Source organism: Parasteatoda tepidariorum, chromosome 10, assembly GCF_982258835.1.
Source record: "Parasteatoda tepidariorum strain Cologne lab strain chromosome 10, Ptep-v5.0, whole genome shotgun sequence".
Taxonomy (NCBI): Eukaryota; Metazoa; Arthropoda; class Arachnida; order Araneae; family Theridiidae; genus Parasteatoda; species Parasteatoda tepidariorum.
The window spans coordinates 100,884,393-100,898,664 of NC_141764.1; the positions used below are offsets into that span (position 1 = coordinate 100,884,393).

The 14,272-nt window shown below is 33.8% G+C and overlaps 1 protein-coding gene across 2 annotated transcripts in view; it reads right to left on the bottom strand.

Moving 5' to 3' along the window:
• LOC107438429 (short-chain dehydrogenase/reductase family 16C member 6) overlaps positions 1-14,272 on the bottom strand; it is a 36,663-nt gene that overhangs the window by 6,740 nt on the left and 15,651 nt on the right. For both annotated transcript variants that reach the window (XM_071184338.2, XM_016050727.5), the window contains exons 3-5: positions 11,416-11,655; positions 7,891-7,997; positions 1,478-1,615 (exon numbers count right to left, since the gene is read on the bottom strand). In XM_071184338.2, the coding sequence (XP_071040439.2) occupies positions 1,478-1,615; positions 7,891-7,997; positions 11,416-11,655 (485 nt within the window). The remainder of the gene's footprint in view (positions 1-1,477; positions 1,616-7,890; positions 7,998-11,415; positions 11,656-14,272) is intronic.

Genomic DNA, 14,272 nt, shown 5'->3' on the forward strand with positions numbered 1-14,272 from the left:
CAACGATTTGCCATTATAGCAAGTGACGACCGTCAATTTTGCCCGGATACCACGTGACAATCTCGGTAGTTTTATTTTCGTGTCAATATAATTTCAAATTTTAAATGCTATTTAAATCTTCGGTCGAGTCGTAGTTGCTCAAGGGATAGAGCATTCGCTTCTCACTGAGATGAACGGCGTTTCAATCCCATCAGCGATGCCTGGTCGTTACGAATTCCGCACCTGTCTCGCACTGACCACAGTGCTGACGTAAAATATCCTCAGTGGAAGAAGGATCATGAGTTAGAGTCCCTTTGCCGTCAGGTTAACCGTATTGGAGGCTCCCGTGGTTATTCTTTCCATGTAACGCAAATGCAGAATAGTTCTCTCAAGGCGTTCCCTACAGTGGCAAATTTCTCCCGTTTCTTGATCCTGAAGTTCCCTTGTCTTCTGGATTGGATGAAAAATTACAAGGATACGGAGTTGAACATTGGGAGCCGTAAATTTAAAATTGGGTCGGCTGTTCGACGACGGTTATACGAAAATTGGTATCGATTACTAATTGGAAACTGGTTAATTAAGTTATAGATACTGTTGCCCACGTTATGTTATTCAACTCAATAATGATAATCATGTAAATATAATCTGTAATCAACCAACTATTAATGCCTGAGTTGTGATAATAGTATTGTTGATTGATGGAACTAATTGATTTAATAAGCAATATTTTAGCTGAAACTATTTTCTTCAGATCTCTACTAAATGCTGCTAATTATATAAACATAATTAGTTACTAATCAACAATGTTTTCGGAAAATATACTAAAGTAAAATTCTAATGATATAAATACAGTGCGCATAATAAAAAACGGACCACCTTGAATAACTTTGGACCTAATGATCGGATCTTCATGTTCTAAGACTCAAACTTTATGATTCGAGTAGGTAACCTGAAATATGCTAATTAGTTAGTTCAGACGAAGTTACAAAATCAGACACAAAAATGTACTTTCTCTGAGAAAACATACCTTCTTTCATCGATAGATTCACATTTCTGACCATCAAAATATAGGAGGTTTGGATGTTAATTTTATTTTTTGAGTATTTCTCAATAACTAGAGAAATTTTAAAGTGAACTGAAACATTTTTGCACATATTTCAGGGGTCCGAAATCCAAATCAGTCCAGAAAAGGTACGTTTATTTCGAAAACGTACGTTTTGGTGTTTGATTTAGTATAACTATAAATATCGTCTTCATTAATTAATTGACATATCTCAGGTCAACTCCCTCCCCGAATCATTAAGATTGAATTCTAGAACATGAAGATCCGATCATGAGATCAAAAGTCATTAAGGTTGGTCCGTTTTTCTTTTTGCACACTATATGTTGCCTCATAACCATGCCATAGTTTGTTTTCATTGCCTAATTTTTTATTGTACAACACAATTACAATTGAAGCAATTGTAATTGTTACCTCATTCTGAATCATTCTGCTTACCTCGTTCTGACATTGGATATGAGTCCTGTTGTAATGATGATGGGATTGATGGTCGTGAGTCGTATGTTGGCCTTCTTTGCTGCATGCAGTTCCATGTACAGTGACTCCATCAGACCAACAGTTGCGTGTTTCGATGCGCTGAAACATGAAACAAACAACGAAACGTTACATGGTATAGGGTAAAATTATATATTTAGAGGGCAGTAATACAGACAAAGAATATACATAGGAGAAAAAGTTCAATTTTCATTGCCATAATGTAAACCAGTCCCCCAAGGTGAGGTGTGGTCCCCACGTACAAAGGAAAAAACAACATTTAGGGGCAGAACAATAGAGGTTCTTGAAACAGGTTTGCACCTTCCTCTTCTTCCAACCACTACTAGAGTTGGGGAGGAGAAAAAAAGTTATTTTTTTAGTTATTCTTGATCTGTTCTGCATTTTCACACTGTTGGTAAACAGTACTATAGTATTAATTAAAATATTTCTTTGAGAATACATTTATATCATCCATGTATGCTAACACATTTTGAGAAAGAAAGAAAGAATAAATGGCTGCTGGCGGGAAGCAGCGTACCCAACCGTGCATGAAGCATTGCCCAACAACCGATTCACAGGTAGCGTACCTTCTGACTGTAACTTTGCTCCTTATGCACATGTGCTGGATCTTAGTACAAATGGACACTCATCTGAATAATACTCTGCTAAGTACTAGTATTTAGCAGAGTATTATTCAGTTTATCACCAAGTTGTTTTTCTGGTTAAGTGTAGCACCGAGCAGTTTTCCGCGTTAGTTAAGTATTCGAGGAACTGGATTTTTTCTCCCTTCTATAGTCTTTGGTTCAGATAGTTGACAAATTAATACGAACTATTCATACTAACTCTATGTAAACAATCTTTCATTTTTTTTACTGTCGTTGTTCTATTACGTCACGCTAGAACTGCACAGTGGGCTATTGGCGACGGTGTGGGAAACATTCCTGAGGATAATCCTAAGAGAGGTCATTACAATTTTGATCCTCTGCAGAGGGTATGGCAAATCCCGCTTCAGTAGTCCGACAACCTGCTGCTGACCTTTGATAGAACAGTTTCAATGCAGCACATCCTCGGACCCTACGCAGACTGATCCAAGTGGTCACCCACTCGCACACTGACTGCAGCCAGTGATGCTTGACTTCGCTGATCTGCTATGAACCGTGTCTTAACGATCAATCCTCCCCGGGATTCAAATGTTTCGGAATATTTTACATTGCAAAACAGTTGGCGCCATTCGAAAGATAACCCTTGAAGCATTTAGAAATGGTGTCCTTTTTTTACCCCAACGAAATTCGCATTGCCCAAAATGAGAGCAGGAATTTTAAAGCTTCTTCCTTTTTTGTCAATACTATAACTTTAAAAGCGTTCTTATATGAATAACACATCCTGTAGAATGATTTCAAAATTGCTGGTATAAAAAGCTAGAAACAAGTTATTAACTTTTTTTCCTTATTTGGTCTATCAGGACTTTGTATCGGAGAAAAAGACAGGGTTTCTAAATGCTTCAAGCATGATCTTTTAAATTCTGACAACAGTTTTGACATGTAAAATCTTCCAAAACATCAGCACCTTAAAGAAAATTTGTTTACACAGAGTTAGTTAGTAGAGAGGTACTTTTATTATTTTGCCAAACGTCTGTAGTATATTTTTAATAGAGGAAATAATTATATAAAATAAATATAAATGAAATTATTTGTAAAATATTCGGAAAGTTAACTTTTCAAGAACTGAAAATTCTAAATCATTGAAAATATTTGTTAATATTATTATGTAAACCATTTCTTAAAATAGGGTAAACACCAGAGAGTTCAATTTTAACATTCCTCCCTCTGAATTCCTTTTAAAAAATTTTCCTCTTGGAAACTTCGAACTATAATAAAATTATCTGAACATTCCGGAGATGATTACAGCTCTCCTGTGTGATAAATTATTCGAGAAGTTAAAAAGCGCGTAACTCAGAGAACATGGGGGTGCATTTGCGATGCAAAAAGAGGAAATTAGCATCATGATTTTCAATATTTATATTTATTTGATCCGATCAATTCCGATTAATTTATCCTATCAATTTCGTCCGGTATCACAGGCTGATCCCGGTAGCTTTGATTTTCCTGCCAATAGAATTTCAAATCTTAAATGCTATTTAAATCTTCAGTAGAGCCGTGGTAGCTATGGGGATAGAGCGTTCGCCTCTCAATGAGGTGAACCATGTTCGAATCCCAGTGCCGACTAATAGATACGAATTCCGCACCCGGCTCGCACCGACCACAGTGCTGACCTAAAATATCCTCAGTGGTAGACAGATCATGGGTTTGTGTTCCCTATCCGTCAGACTATCTGTGGGAGGTTTTAATCGTTTTCCTTCAGCATGTAACACAAATGCGGGTTAGTTCCATCAAAAAATCCTTAATGAAAGCAAAATTTCTCCCCGTACTTGATCCTGCAGTTCTCTTGTCTTCTGGATTCGATTAAAAATTACAAGGCCATGGAGTTGAACATTGATAACCGTACACTCAAAATTGGGTCAGCTGTTCAACAACGGTTGTAAAATTAAATAAGAAATCTTCAGGTGTTAGATATAATGATTAATCTGGTTTCATCAACGTTAAGTGTAAGAAAAACCCCAAGGAAAATATTTATGAAGTCAATTGCGACATTTTTAGTTTTAATAAATAACGTTTTATTACATTTACTCACTTTATTAACAGTAGAGTTTAATTTTGTTCCCTAAAAGACAACACATTATACACATATTAAAAAGTCTTTAAATATTTTTAAAAGGTTGTATATTGTATCAACTGAATGGTGTAATAGTCGGATGCTACGATACTGTGCTAAATTTTATGGTAAAATGTACTTTAACTGACAAAATTAAGGGGGTCTCAAAACAATTTTTAATGCCTAAAAATAAAAAATAAGCATAAAACTAAGTATATCTAGAAAACGTGCAGAGTCCCTAATTGAATAAAATCAACTGTTATTGTAATTAATTTTCAGTTCGCTTCATAAAAAACGGAGAAGGAATGAAGGTCTGATAAATTAAATAATTAAATAATAAAATGAATGACAGAAATCGGAAATAAATAATGAAGGTCGGAGGAAACGAATTGACATAAGACGCAAAAAAAAAAAAAATGAATGAAAAAAAGTTTTAAATAAAAAAGAAAGTAATTTTAAAAGCATCCTATCATTTCTTGATTAAGAGCAATACTGTTTATTCAGAAGTTTTTAGCGTGGGTAAAAAAATGTAAGGGGCCGTTCAAAAAGTACGTACATCCCGAAGGGGGGGTGAGGGGATTTGCTATTATGTACGGTTTTGTACGATGGGGAGGGGGGGAGGTATTATACAAAGTACGTACTTTATAAACATACACCAAATTTAAATTTGACTTTATCCTACACCCTCCTTAAGTAAATATTTAATTTTATTTAAAACATAATTATTTTAATTTTTATGAAAAAGGGGGGTAGACTAATAAAATGTACGTACTCTAAGGGGGGGGGGGGGAGTAAGACCTTATGTACGGTAATGTACGAAGGGGGAGGAGGGGTTTAAAATTTCTCCATTTTTGTGTACGTACTTTTTGAACGGCCCCTAATCTTGTCTTGTAAAAAGTAAAAAGGATATCCTAATATAAATTACATTTTTATTTTCTATTGCATTTTAAATATTATGAAAGATTTAAGAATGATTTATCACAGTTTATTACGGTTTTTTAAAACTTTCTTAAATATTTTTTAACCTTTAGAGGATCATTTTTTTTTAATTATGATTTCTTTTCGTGGTGCAATTATTTATGAAGTGATAAATATTACACTTTAAGTAAAATAATTTCATTATTCTTTTTTCGACTTACGAAGGTAAAAGATAAAGAGACAATAACTCATGTTGCAAATAATTCGTAGGCATGCTTTTAATTATTTTAATAAATATTTTCGCAATAAGTTGTGAACACAAAAATGTAAATTTTCATTCGTTGTAATTTCTATAATGAAACAACCTTTGTAAGCGGACTGCCTATGAAATGAATTTATGCTATGAAATAAAATACAAAAATGTAAACTCTTTTTAACTGACCCTCTGTCTATCTTGCATGTTGAAAACTGAAAAAAAATTCATGTTTTTTGGAGGGTGTTATTGATTGCTATTGATTTTGTCAGTTGACCGTTTGTAAGTTGTTAATAAGTTGCTTATAAGTTGACCGGGAAAAAATTAGGGAAGCACCCATGTTATTATATCTAACGTTGCAAAATTTCACTGAGATGGTAACTGGTTGGTTTCACTGACTTGTATTAAGTATTAAACTGAAACCTTTTGTGAGATGACTTTATGAGAAATTCAATCTTATGAGAAATTCAATTCTTTTTTCAAATAATTATACATGTAAAAAATTAAACGTTTAAATGAATATAATGTTTAGTTTTCTAATTGCATATATGTTTTCGTGAATTGGGTTTTTAAGAACTAAAGATGAATAAACGTAATAAATAAACGAATGGCAAAATATTTACATATTCGTTTTATTGAAACTAATCAGTTTGATGCTAAACTTAGGCAATAAATTGTTATTTATTCTTACTATTTATCTTATTTCTTAAAATACATTGGCCCTTCGATAAATTAAATTTCGAATTCTTATTCAAAAAAATCACTTACATTTATTTTTATTTCGATTGATATCATATTAGGTAACATAAACAAGGTGAGCAACAATCACCTTCTATAACTTGATCAACTGTCTAAATGGGTCAACAAAATTCAATGCACCTCAAACCGTCAACTTATGCAGGTTTCAATTCCTTATCAACTTGATATAAGATATGATAAGAAAAAAACCACTATTCATCATTCCTCTAAAGTTGACCTAATGTCTAAGTGGATGACTAATTCAGTGGACTGAAACTGGCTAACTGAAACTGGTTTCAATAGAAATTAATTTTTAACATGATATAAAAAACTATAGAGAAAAAAAAAGACTCATTGCCCTTTATAAGTCGACCACCTATTTCAAATTGCAAATTCAGTGCATCGCAAATGGTCAACTTATATGGGTTTGAATGGTAATTTACTACCGTAAACCGGGGCGAGTCTACCCATCCAGGGGCGAGTCTACCCATTTTAGTTTTATTTAATTTTCACTATTTTAAATTGCAAATAAAATTTTTTTTACCGACGGAGGACTTAGTTCAGAGTCTAAGGAAGATGGCGCTGTAGTAGTTTGATCCGTTTTTATTTATTTGGTGTCTTTTTAACGGACCTGTTCAAACGTCTTTTGAGGGATTTGTATTGAAAATCAGCAAACTTTTAGTTGGCGCTCCGTAAGTATATTATTATTATTACTATTTTCACTTTGGTTAAGTGATAAACTTATCTAAGACTAAGATTACATAAATTTTATATGAAAAAACACAAAAGGAATGTAAGTTTTGCTGTTGTAAACAAAAAGCCAGAATTCGCGGGGCGAGTCTACCCATTCGTATTTAGTTTTAATAAAGCATAATAATATAATTTAGAACTTCGTTTATATTAAAATTAAGTCATTTTAAATGAATTTGAGTATATTATTTTAATTCTGCATTGATAAATTTATCATTAATAAGAAAATTTATAGGTTAAATGTAAATGTAAATATAAAATATATTTTTATTTTACCAATTTTTTCAATTTTTATATTACAAAATTAACTTTTTTTATTTAATGCAAGTTAAATAAATTATTATTTATAAATTATTATTACCTCCCAAAAGAATGGGAAAAGGATTTTTCATGATTCCCAATGTTTGAATTTTGATTTTGTTAATAATCTTTAATTATTATTATTTATTAATTATTTAAATGCAAATTTATATTAATTCTAATTTATTTTTATCAACAATAATCAGAAAAAAATTTTATTTTATAATGTTAATGATTATAAAAACAAAACTGTTATCAAAATGTGATAATCGATCAAATACTCAATTTGTGTTATTTTATGAATAAAAAATGAAATATATAATAAAGTTATGAATTTTACTTCATAAATATCCTATATAGTAACTAAAATAGCAATTTAATAGTAAAATTTGATTATTTACAATGTTAACATTCATTTTAGTAGAATGGGTAGACTCGCCCCATACGAGAGATTTGTCAGCAGTTCTATAAAAATATACAGTAACAGCGTAACTGTTAATATTTCCGAAAATCGATTTCACAGCTTTAAAGAGGGATAAATAGCGATTCCGAAACACCTATTAAAAGCCTTTTTTCTTTAATATTTACAAAAGTTTGACCACTTGAAAGTTGACAAACTGAAAAAATGGGTAGACTCGCCCCGGTTTACGGTATTTACTTGGTATAAGAAATGATGGGAAAAAAACCCGATTATTTAAAGTCTTACCAGTAGTCAGTCATGTTAGCAACACCGTGATGTCCAGCCATGGAGGCCACTGCCACTATATGACCACGGTTCAATTCTAGCATGCGAGGCAGAAACTGTTGCAGCATCTGCAAAGAAATGCATGAATGCATGTTTTAAGCATCATCTTCGATAAAATTGACAACACAAAAGGTCCTCCAATCTAAACTAAACTCAGTAAACATAGTACACACATGCAATGCGCATGTGTGCAAACGTGCTTGAAAAATTGGGGCTGTAACAAAGCGTTCTCCCGACAAATACCATTGAAAGCTTCGGAGAAATGACAACATTTTCAAAAAGGAACGTGAAATCGTTATTTGGAAAATTATTAAAACAGTCTCCAGAGTCACGGTGGCTCAGGGGATAGAGGGCCCGCCTTCCAATGAGCTGAAACGAGTTCTAAGCGATGACTAATAGATACGAATTTTTCATCCGGCTTATACCGACCACAGTGCTGACGTATAAGATCCGCAGTGGTAGACGGATTATGGTCTAGTGTCCCCGGGCCATCAGGATAACCATTTGTGGTTTTCGTGGCTTTTCCTCTCCACGTAACGCAAATGTGGGTTAGTTCCATGAAAAAATCTTCCACGAAGGCAAATTTCTTCCAATACTTGATCCAGGAGTTCCCTTGTCTTCTTGATCGGGTTCAAAATAACAAAACAACAGAGTTGAACATTGGTAGGCCTAAACTCTGCTGTTCAACGACGGTTATAAAATAAAATATCACTTGGAAAATGCATATCATATGTTTCCAGTATGGTTTGAAAGATAATATAATTGATAAACGGTCGATTTAAAGGGCCAAATTTTAGAAATCATCGCAAATCAAAAAGTTTTTTCACCTTCGTGGAGCAGTTTTCCACCCTGCAATCTATTCGGATTGTATGTGTACGAACAGGCGTGTTATTTTCTCATGGTCATGTAGTGTAATGAGGAAAACTGATTCTAAGAAATGAATTATATTTATAAAATATCATCTTTAGGGAGCAGTTGTTCGATCATAAATAAATCTGAATATTTTAGACTTTTCCTCGTACCTATCTATCAAGATACTGAACCGGACGAGTGATTTTAGGAAGCAGGATGCATAATTACATAAGCATTTTTACTCTTTGGCGTAACATTGCTATACGTTGCCTGCGAATCCAACAAAATATCATTTCATCTGGCATGTTTTTAGAATATATCACCGATAAATATTCGAAGATTCTTCTGTGTTTGGATTCTAAACTTTCCTATAAGTTCCAAATACACATTAAAAAAAGGCAGTCATCATGTTTGCTGATGGATGGCATTATAATGTATGAAAGGATCAGCCTGCCTAGATTTGTATGACACTTTCAATTGGTTTCATACCCTACAGATCAATTGTTCTCCGTAAATGAATTTTCTTTTTAAATGACTTTTGATCAGCATTAAACATTTGACTATGATCGAATTGCCAACTTCTTTTTTTTTTTAAGTGCGTACGTTACAAACAATTGCTTTTGAAACAATATTTTCCTCTTCGAGATGCGTGTTTTTTGGTGACTGTTTTATTTTATAACCGTCGTCGACTAGCCGACCTAATTTTTTTGATCTGCAAAAACTAATGTTTAGCTCCGCGGCCTTGTTTTTATACTAATCCAGATGCTAATGTAACTCCTGGATCAAGAATTGGGAGAAATTTGCTTTTGTGGAGGTCTTTTTGATGGAACTAACCAGCATTTGTGTTACATGGAGAGGAAAACCACGAAAAGCCCCACGGTGAGCCTGACATCAAGATGAATCATGATCCGTTGAGGATATTTTACGTCAGCGCCGTGGACGGTGGAAGCCAGATGAGGAATTCGTATTGACCAGTCATCGATGGATTTGAACTCGATTCACCTCATTGAAAGGAGAACCCTATAAGCCATCGCGGCTGTGGACACTGTTTTAGTAATTTTCTAGCAACGATTCCACAATCCTTTTTAAAATTTTGGTCATTTTCCCGAAGCTTTTAATGGTATTTGTTGGGAGAACGCTTTTTTACAGCCCCAATTTTTCAATCACGTTTACACACATGCACCTATCAAGATTTCAAAACCACATTTTTAAATTTTATCCCCGCAATTGTTTATTTTTTCCCCCACAAATGCAACTGAGAAAAACTTTTGACGCATCTATGAACAGTCTGCAAAAAGCGGTACTTACTTTTTTTACAGCTACACGAGTGTTCAACAATTTCCCGCTTCCTTTTAAATAAAATATCTCGACGATCTTCAATTTCAGATTGCCACTTAAAAACATTTCATCCATTTTCTTTCTATTTTTCAAAAACCAACTCGTCAAATTCCTTTTCATCCACCCATAACTCGAATTCCGGAATTTTTTTTTTTGGATCATCCCTAAACGTTTCACAATAGAACCTAATTCCATTGATGAACCTAACGGTTTCATCAAAATTTTTATTTTATTTTTGAAACGCATTTCGGCACCTGTAAAATTAGTCAGTTCCGTTTAGCAAACAGAAAACTCGTCATGCAACCACATTTATACCTGGTAGAAAATATTAATCTGTTGTGATATTATTGTTTATATTATTATTTTTGAAAAAAAATGTAGGCAATTATGCAAAAAACATTTCGACATAAAAAATAGCTTCTTTTTCAGTTGCTTAACTTAAATGAAAAAAAAAGGTAAGAAAGCACGATTAAAATCGAAATTTAGTATCAAATATCACAACAGAAAATTATAGCCTTAATTAATTAATTCGGTAATAATAATAAATTAAAACTTCTGGTAAAGAATTGTCCCGCAGTGGTAATGACACGGTTTCCAGTTGAAGACCGAAGTCAATCATCACTGGCTGCTTTCAATAAGCGGGTGGGAGACCTCCTTGATCAGCCTACAAAACAGGGGAGCCATCCCCTATGCAGAGGATAAAAATTACGATATCATGTCCTCGGATCATCCTCAGGGTTGTTTCCCCGACCGTCGCCAATAGCCCATTGTACAGCACTAGTGCGACATAAATAAAGCACCTAACTACCTACCATCTAGAAAAGAATAATAAAGAATGCACTGTTTTAGCGCAAAATGTATATTTAAGTCCAATTTCGAATGCTTTCGAATGCAAAATCACTGTCCAACAAATTTAAAATCTCACAATGAAAACTTGGATTGCTAGACTTCCAAAATCGGTGATTTTCTTTGGATTTTCGACACGAAAGGTTGCATTTGGGTGCTGAAAATTTCGATTTTTATTAATGGTTTGCAACTTTTACCGTTGTGATTCAGAAGCTAATTTTCAGGCAGCGGATTTTCTATCAGCTCTTCTAATACATATAAAATTTTCATCGAATTCTAAGAGTTTAGCTCGGGAGCATTTCCTTGTAAGAACCCTCATTTCAAACAACATGAATGACTATTTTAACTTTTTATACGATTACCTCATAAAATGAATAATTAGTTATTTTTAGAATAATAGTTCCAGAAATTTGATCATTCCATTAAATGAATAATGTTATTTCAGCTTACCCAAAAGTGAGCCAAGGAATTGACTTCGAAACACCTCCTAATCACGTGACTCGATAGTTTGCAGATAGGTTGTCCAGAAAACACACCAGCGTTGTTGACGAGTAGGGTAACGTCACCGACCTCTTGCTTCACCCTGTTTGCCACCCTTATGACTTCTTCCTCGTTTGTGACGTCCACCCTGTAGGAGAAGACACTCCTCCCCAGAGATCTCAGTTTCGAAGCAATGTTCTCGTTGTTCTCCTAACAAACAAAATAAGGTTTATGTTTTAAAATGGAAGTTACAGCTGTGTATAGAGCACTTACACGTATCACCCTTCTCGCTCCCGTTCTGCGCATGCTCTGTAAAGAACCGAGGTTGTTTTGTAGTAACTGCGCTGCGCAGAGCTTTAGTACATGGTGATGCGTGAGAATGTAAAATTTCTTTACCGACACTAAAGCTATACTTTTAATGCAGCAACCAAAGGTTAAAGAAACTAAACTTAACTTAAATTTAACTCCCTTATCACCATAATCACGTGATTCTCCCTTCACGGCACACCATACCATAAATGAAACGAGCTTCTCTGACTCTAGAGGTCCAAGTTCATACGTACGTATTCTAAGAACGGCACTCTCTGATTATTTTATTTTTTATTCTGTAACAGTCTTTGAACAGTTGGACCCAATTCGGGCTTACGACTACTACTCTTGAACTCCGTAGCCTTGTAATTTTGAACCCAATCCGGAAGACAAGGGAACTCCTGGATCAAGAAGTGGGTGAAATTTACCATCGTGGAAAACTTGTTGATGGAAATAACCCGCATGTGCGTTACATGGAAAGGAAGACCACGGAAACCTCCCCTTGGTTAGCCTGGTGGCAAGGAGACTCTAATCCACGATCTGTCTACCACTGAGGATATTTTACTTCAGCACTGTGGTCGGTGAGAGCCAGGTACGGATTTCGTATCGAACAACCATCGCTGGAATTGAAACCCTGGCAACCTCATGGAGAGGCGAGTGCTCTATCCCTTGAGGAATCACAGCTCAAGAATAGAATATGCTTTTGTTTATTGCCTTTTAACAAGATTATAAAAATTATTAATTTGATAGTTATAATGGCTCAGGGGATAGAGCGTTCGCCTTCCCATGAGGTGAACCGATTTCGATCCCAGCGATTGCTGTTTGACATGAATTTCACATTCAGCTTGCACCGACCACAGTGCTGACGTAACATATCCTCAGTGCTTAACGGATCATGGAGTCCCCTCCTCGTCAGACTAACCGTGGTGGGTTTTTGTGGTTTTCTTCTCCATGTAACGCAAATGCAGGTTGGTTTCATCAAAAAGTGCAACCGAAAGCAAATTTCTTTCAATACTTCACCCTGGAGTTCCTTTGTTTTCTGGATTGGGTTCAAAATTACAAGGCTACGGAGTTGATAGTAATCGTAGTCCCAAAATTGAGTCTACTGTTCACCGACGGTTATAGAATAAAATATGAATTTGATCTATTTCATTATGATGGAACGCTCTTTATCGTATTATAATCAATGTTCATAAGTTTAGGTTTAACTCGAGATTATTAAAAATGTATTTAATTCATACAAAACTCTTCCGGTACTTACTAACGTTTCTCCAAACAATTCACTGATTCAAACCACTCTAATATAGACTTTTAAAAAATTATCAATTTAGCTTTTTGCCTTATCAGAAAATTCTTTGTTTAATAACAATGCTTAAAATTCGCAATACCGCATTTAATGCGTCCAACGGATAAAAAGTGGTCAGGCGATTCCCCTGTTGCCGTAAATGAGAATGCTTTATAAATGAAAATAAAACTGTTTTCATGAATTCACGTTTCATACGGAAGTTGTTCAGATATGTGACAAAATAATTAAAACACTTCTATACTAACTCCTTGTAAACAGTCTTTCATTAGGCGGCTTTAACAAATGGTATCATTTTTACTCACAAAAAATTCGGTTCCACAAAAAGATTAGAGGAAGTTAATAACTTCTTTCTAGCTTTGATGCAGGCGATTTTGAAATCATTCTATTGGATTTGTATAAGAATGCTTTTTTTTAATGATGGTGGTATATTGAAAAGGGAAATCAGCTCTTTACGCATATTTTTGGTCCATGCGAATTTCAAATTGCACCAAAAATTTGTCATGATAAATGCTCCAAAATATTTGTTAAACATAATAATAAGTTTGTGACTTGTATTAATTATTTTGGCTATAGTATGCAATTACTACACAAAATTTCGAAAACGAAAATAAAATATTTATGGAGATATAAACATTTTTATAAAACCTTGCGGTTTAAAAAAAGTTTTTGCCTTACGCTTTTTAACTATAACTGCAGAAATATTCATTAAAATTAAGCAAAATTTTTAGAGTAATTTTTGATTAATGAAAATTTTAAATTTGAAAAAAAAGACGTTAAAATTGCGAAAAGTATAAGCATTTAAAATCATCTTTGCATAATAAGCGCATAAGCATTTTTTTGTTTTTTGTTCAACAATGATTTTTTGAATTTGACAAGCAATTAAAAAATTCTATTTGAATATGTAAAAAAATTCTATCCATTTTTTAAGTAGCTTTCGCACTTTTTCTTCCTATTTCCTTTAAGAAAATTTTACTGATAAGGATGTTTCCACAAATTTTATTTTGTATCATATTACAAAATTTCATAATAAATGATAATATACCGTCCAATGATGGTCCGGACAACAAAATGCGATTGTATAAGGAAAAGAAACATGTGAAATAAAACATATTTTTACAGGGAATAGTACTGCCGATGTCATTTAAAATAAATCTAAGTTCGTAGTACAAAATATAATTTGTGAAAAGCCCCTTAAAATTCACATCTTCCTTT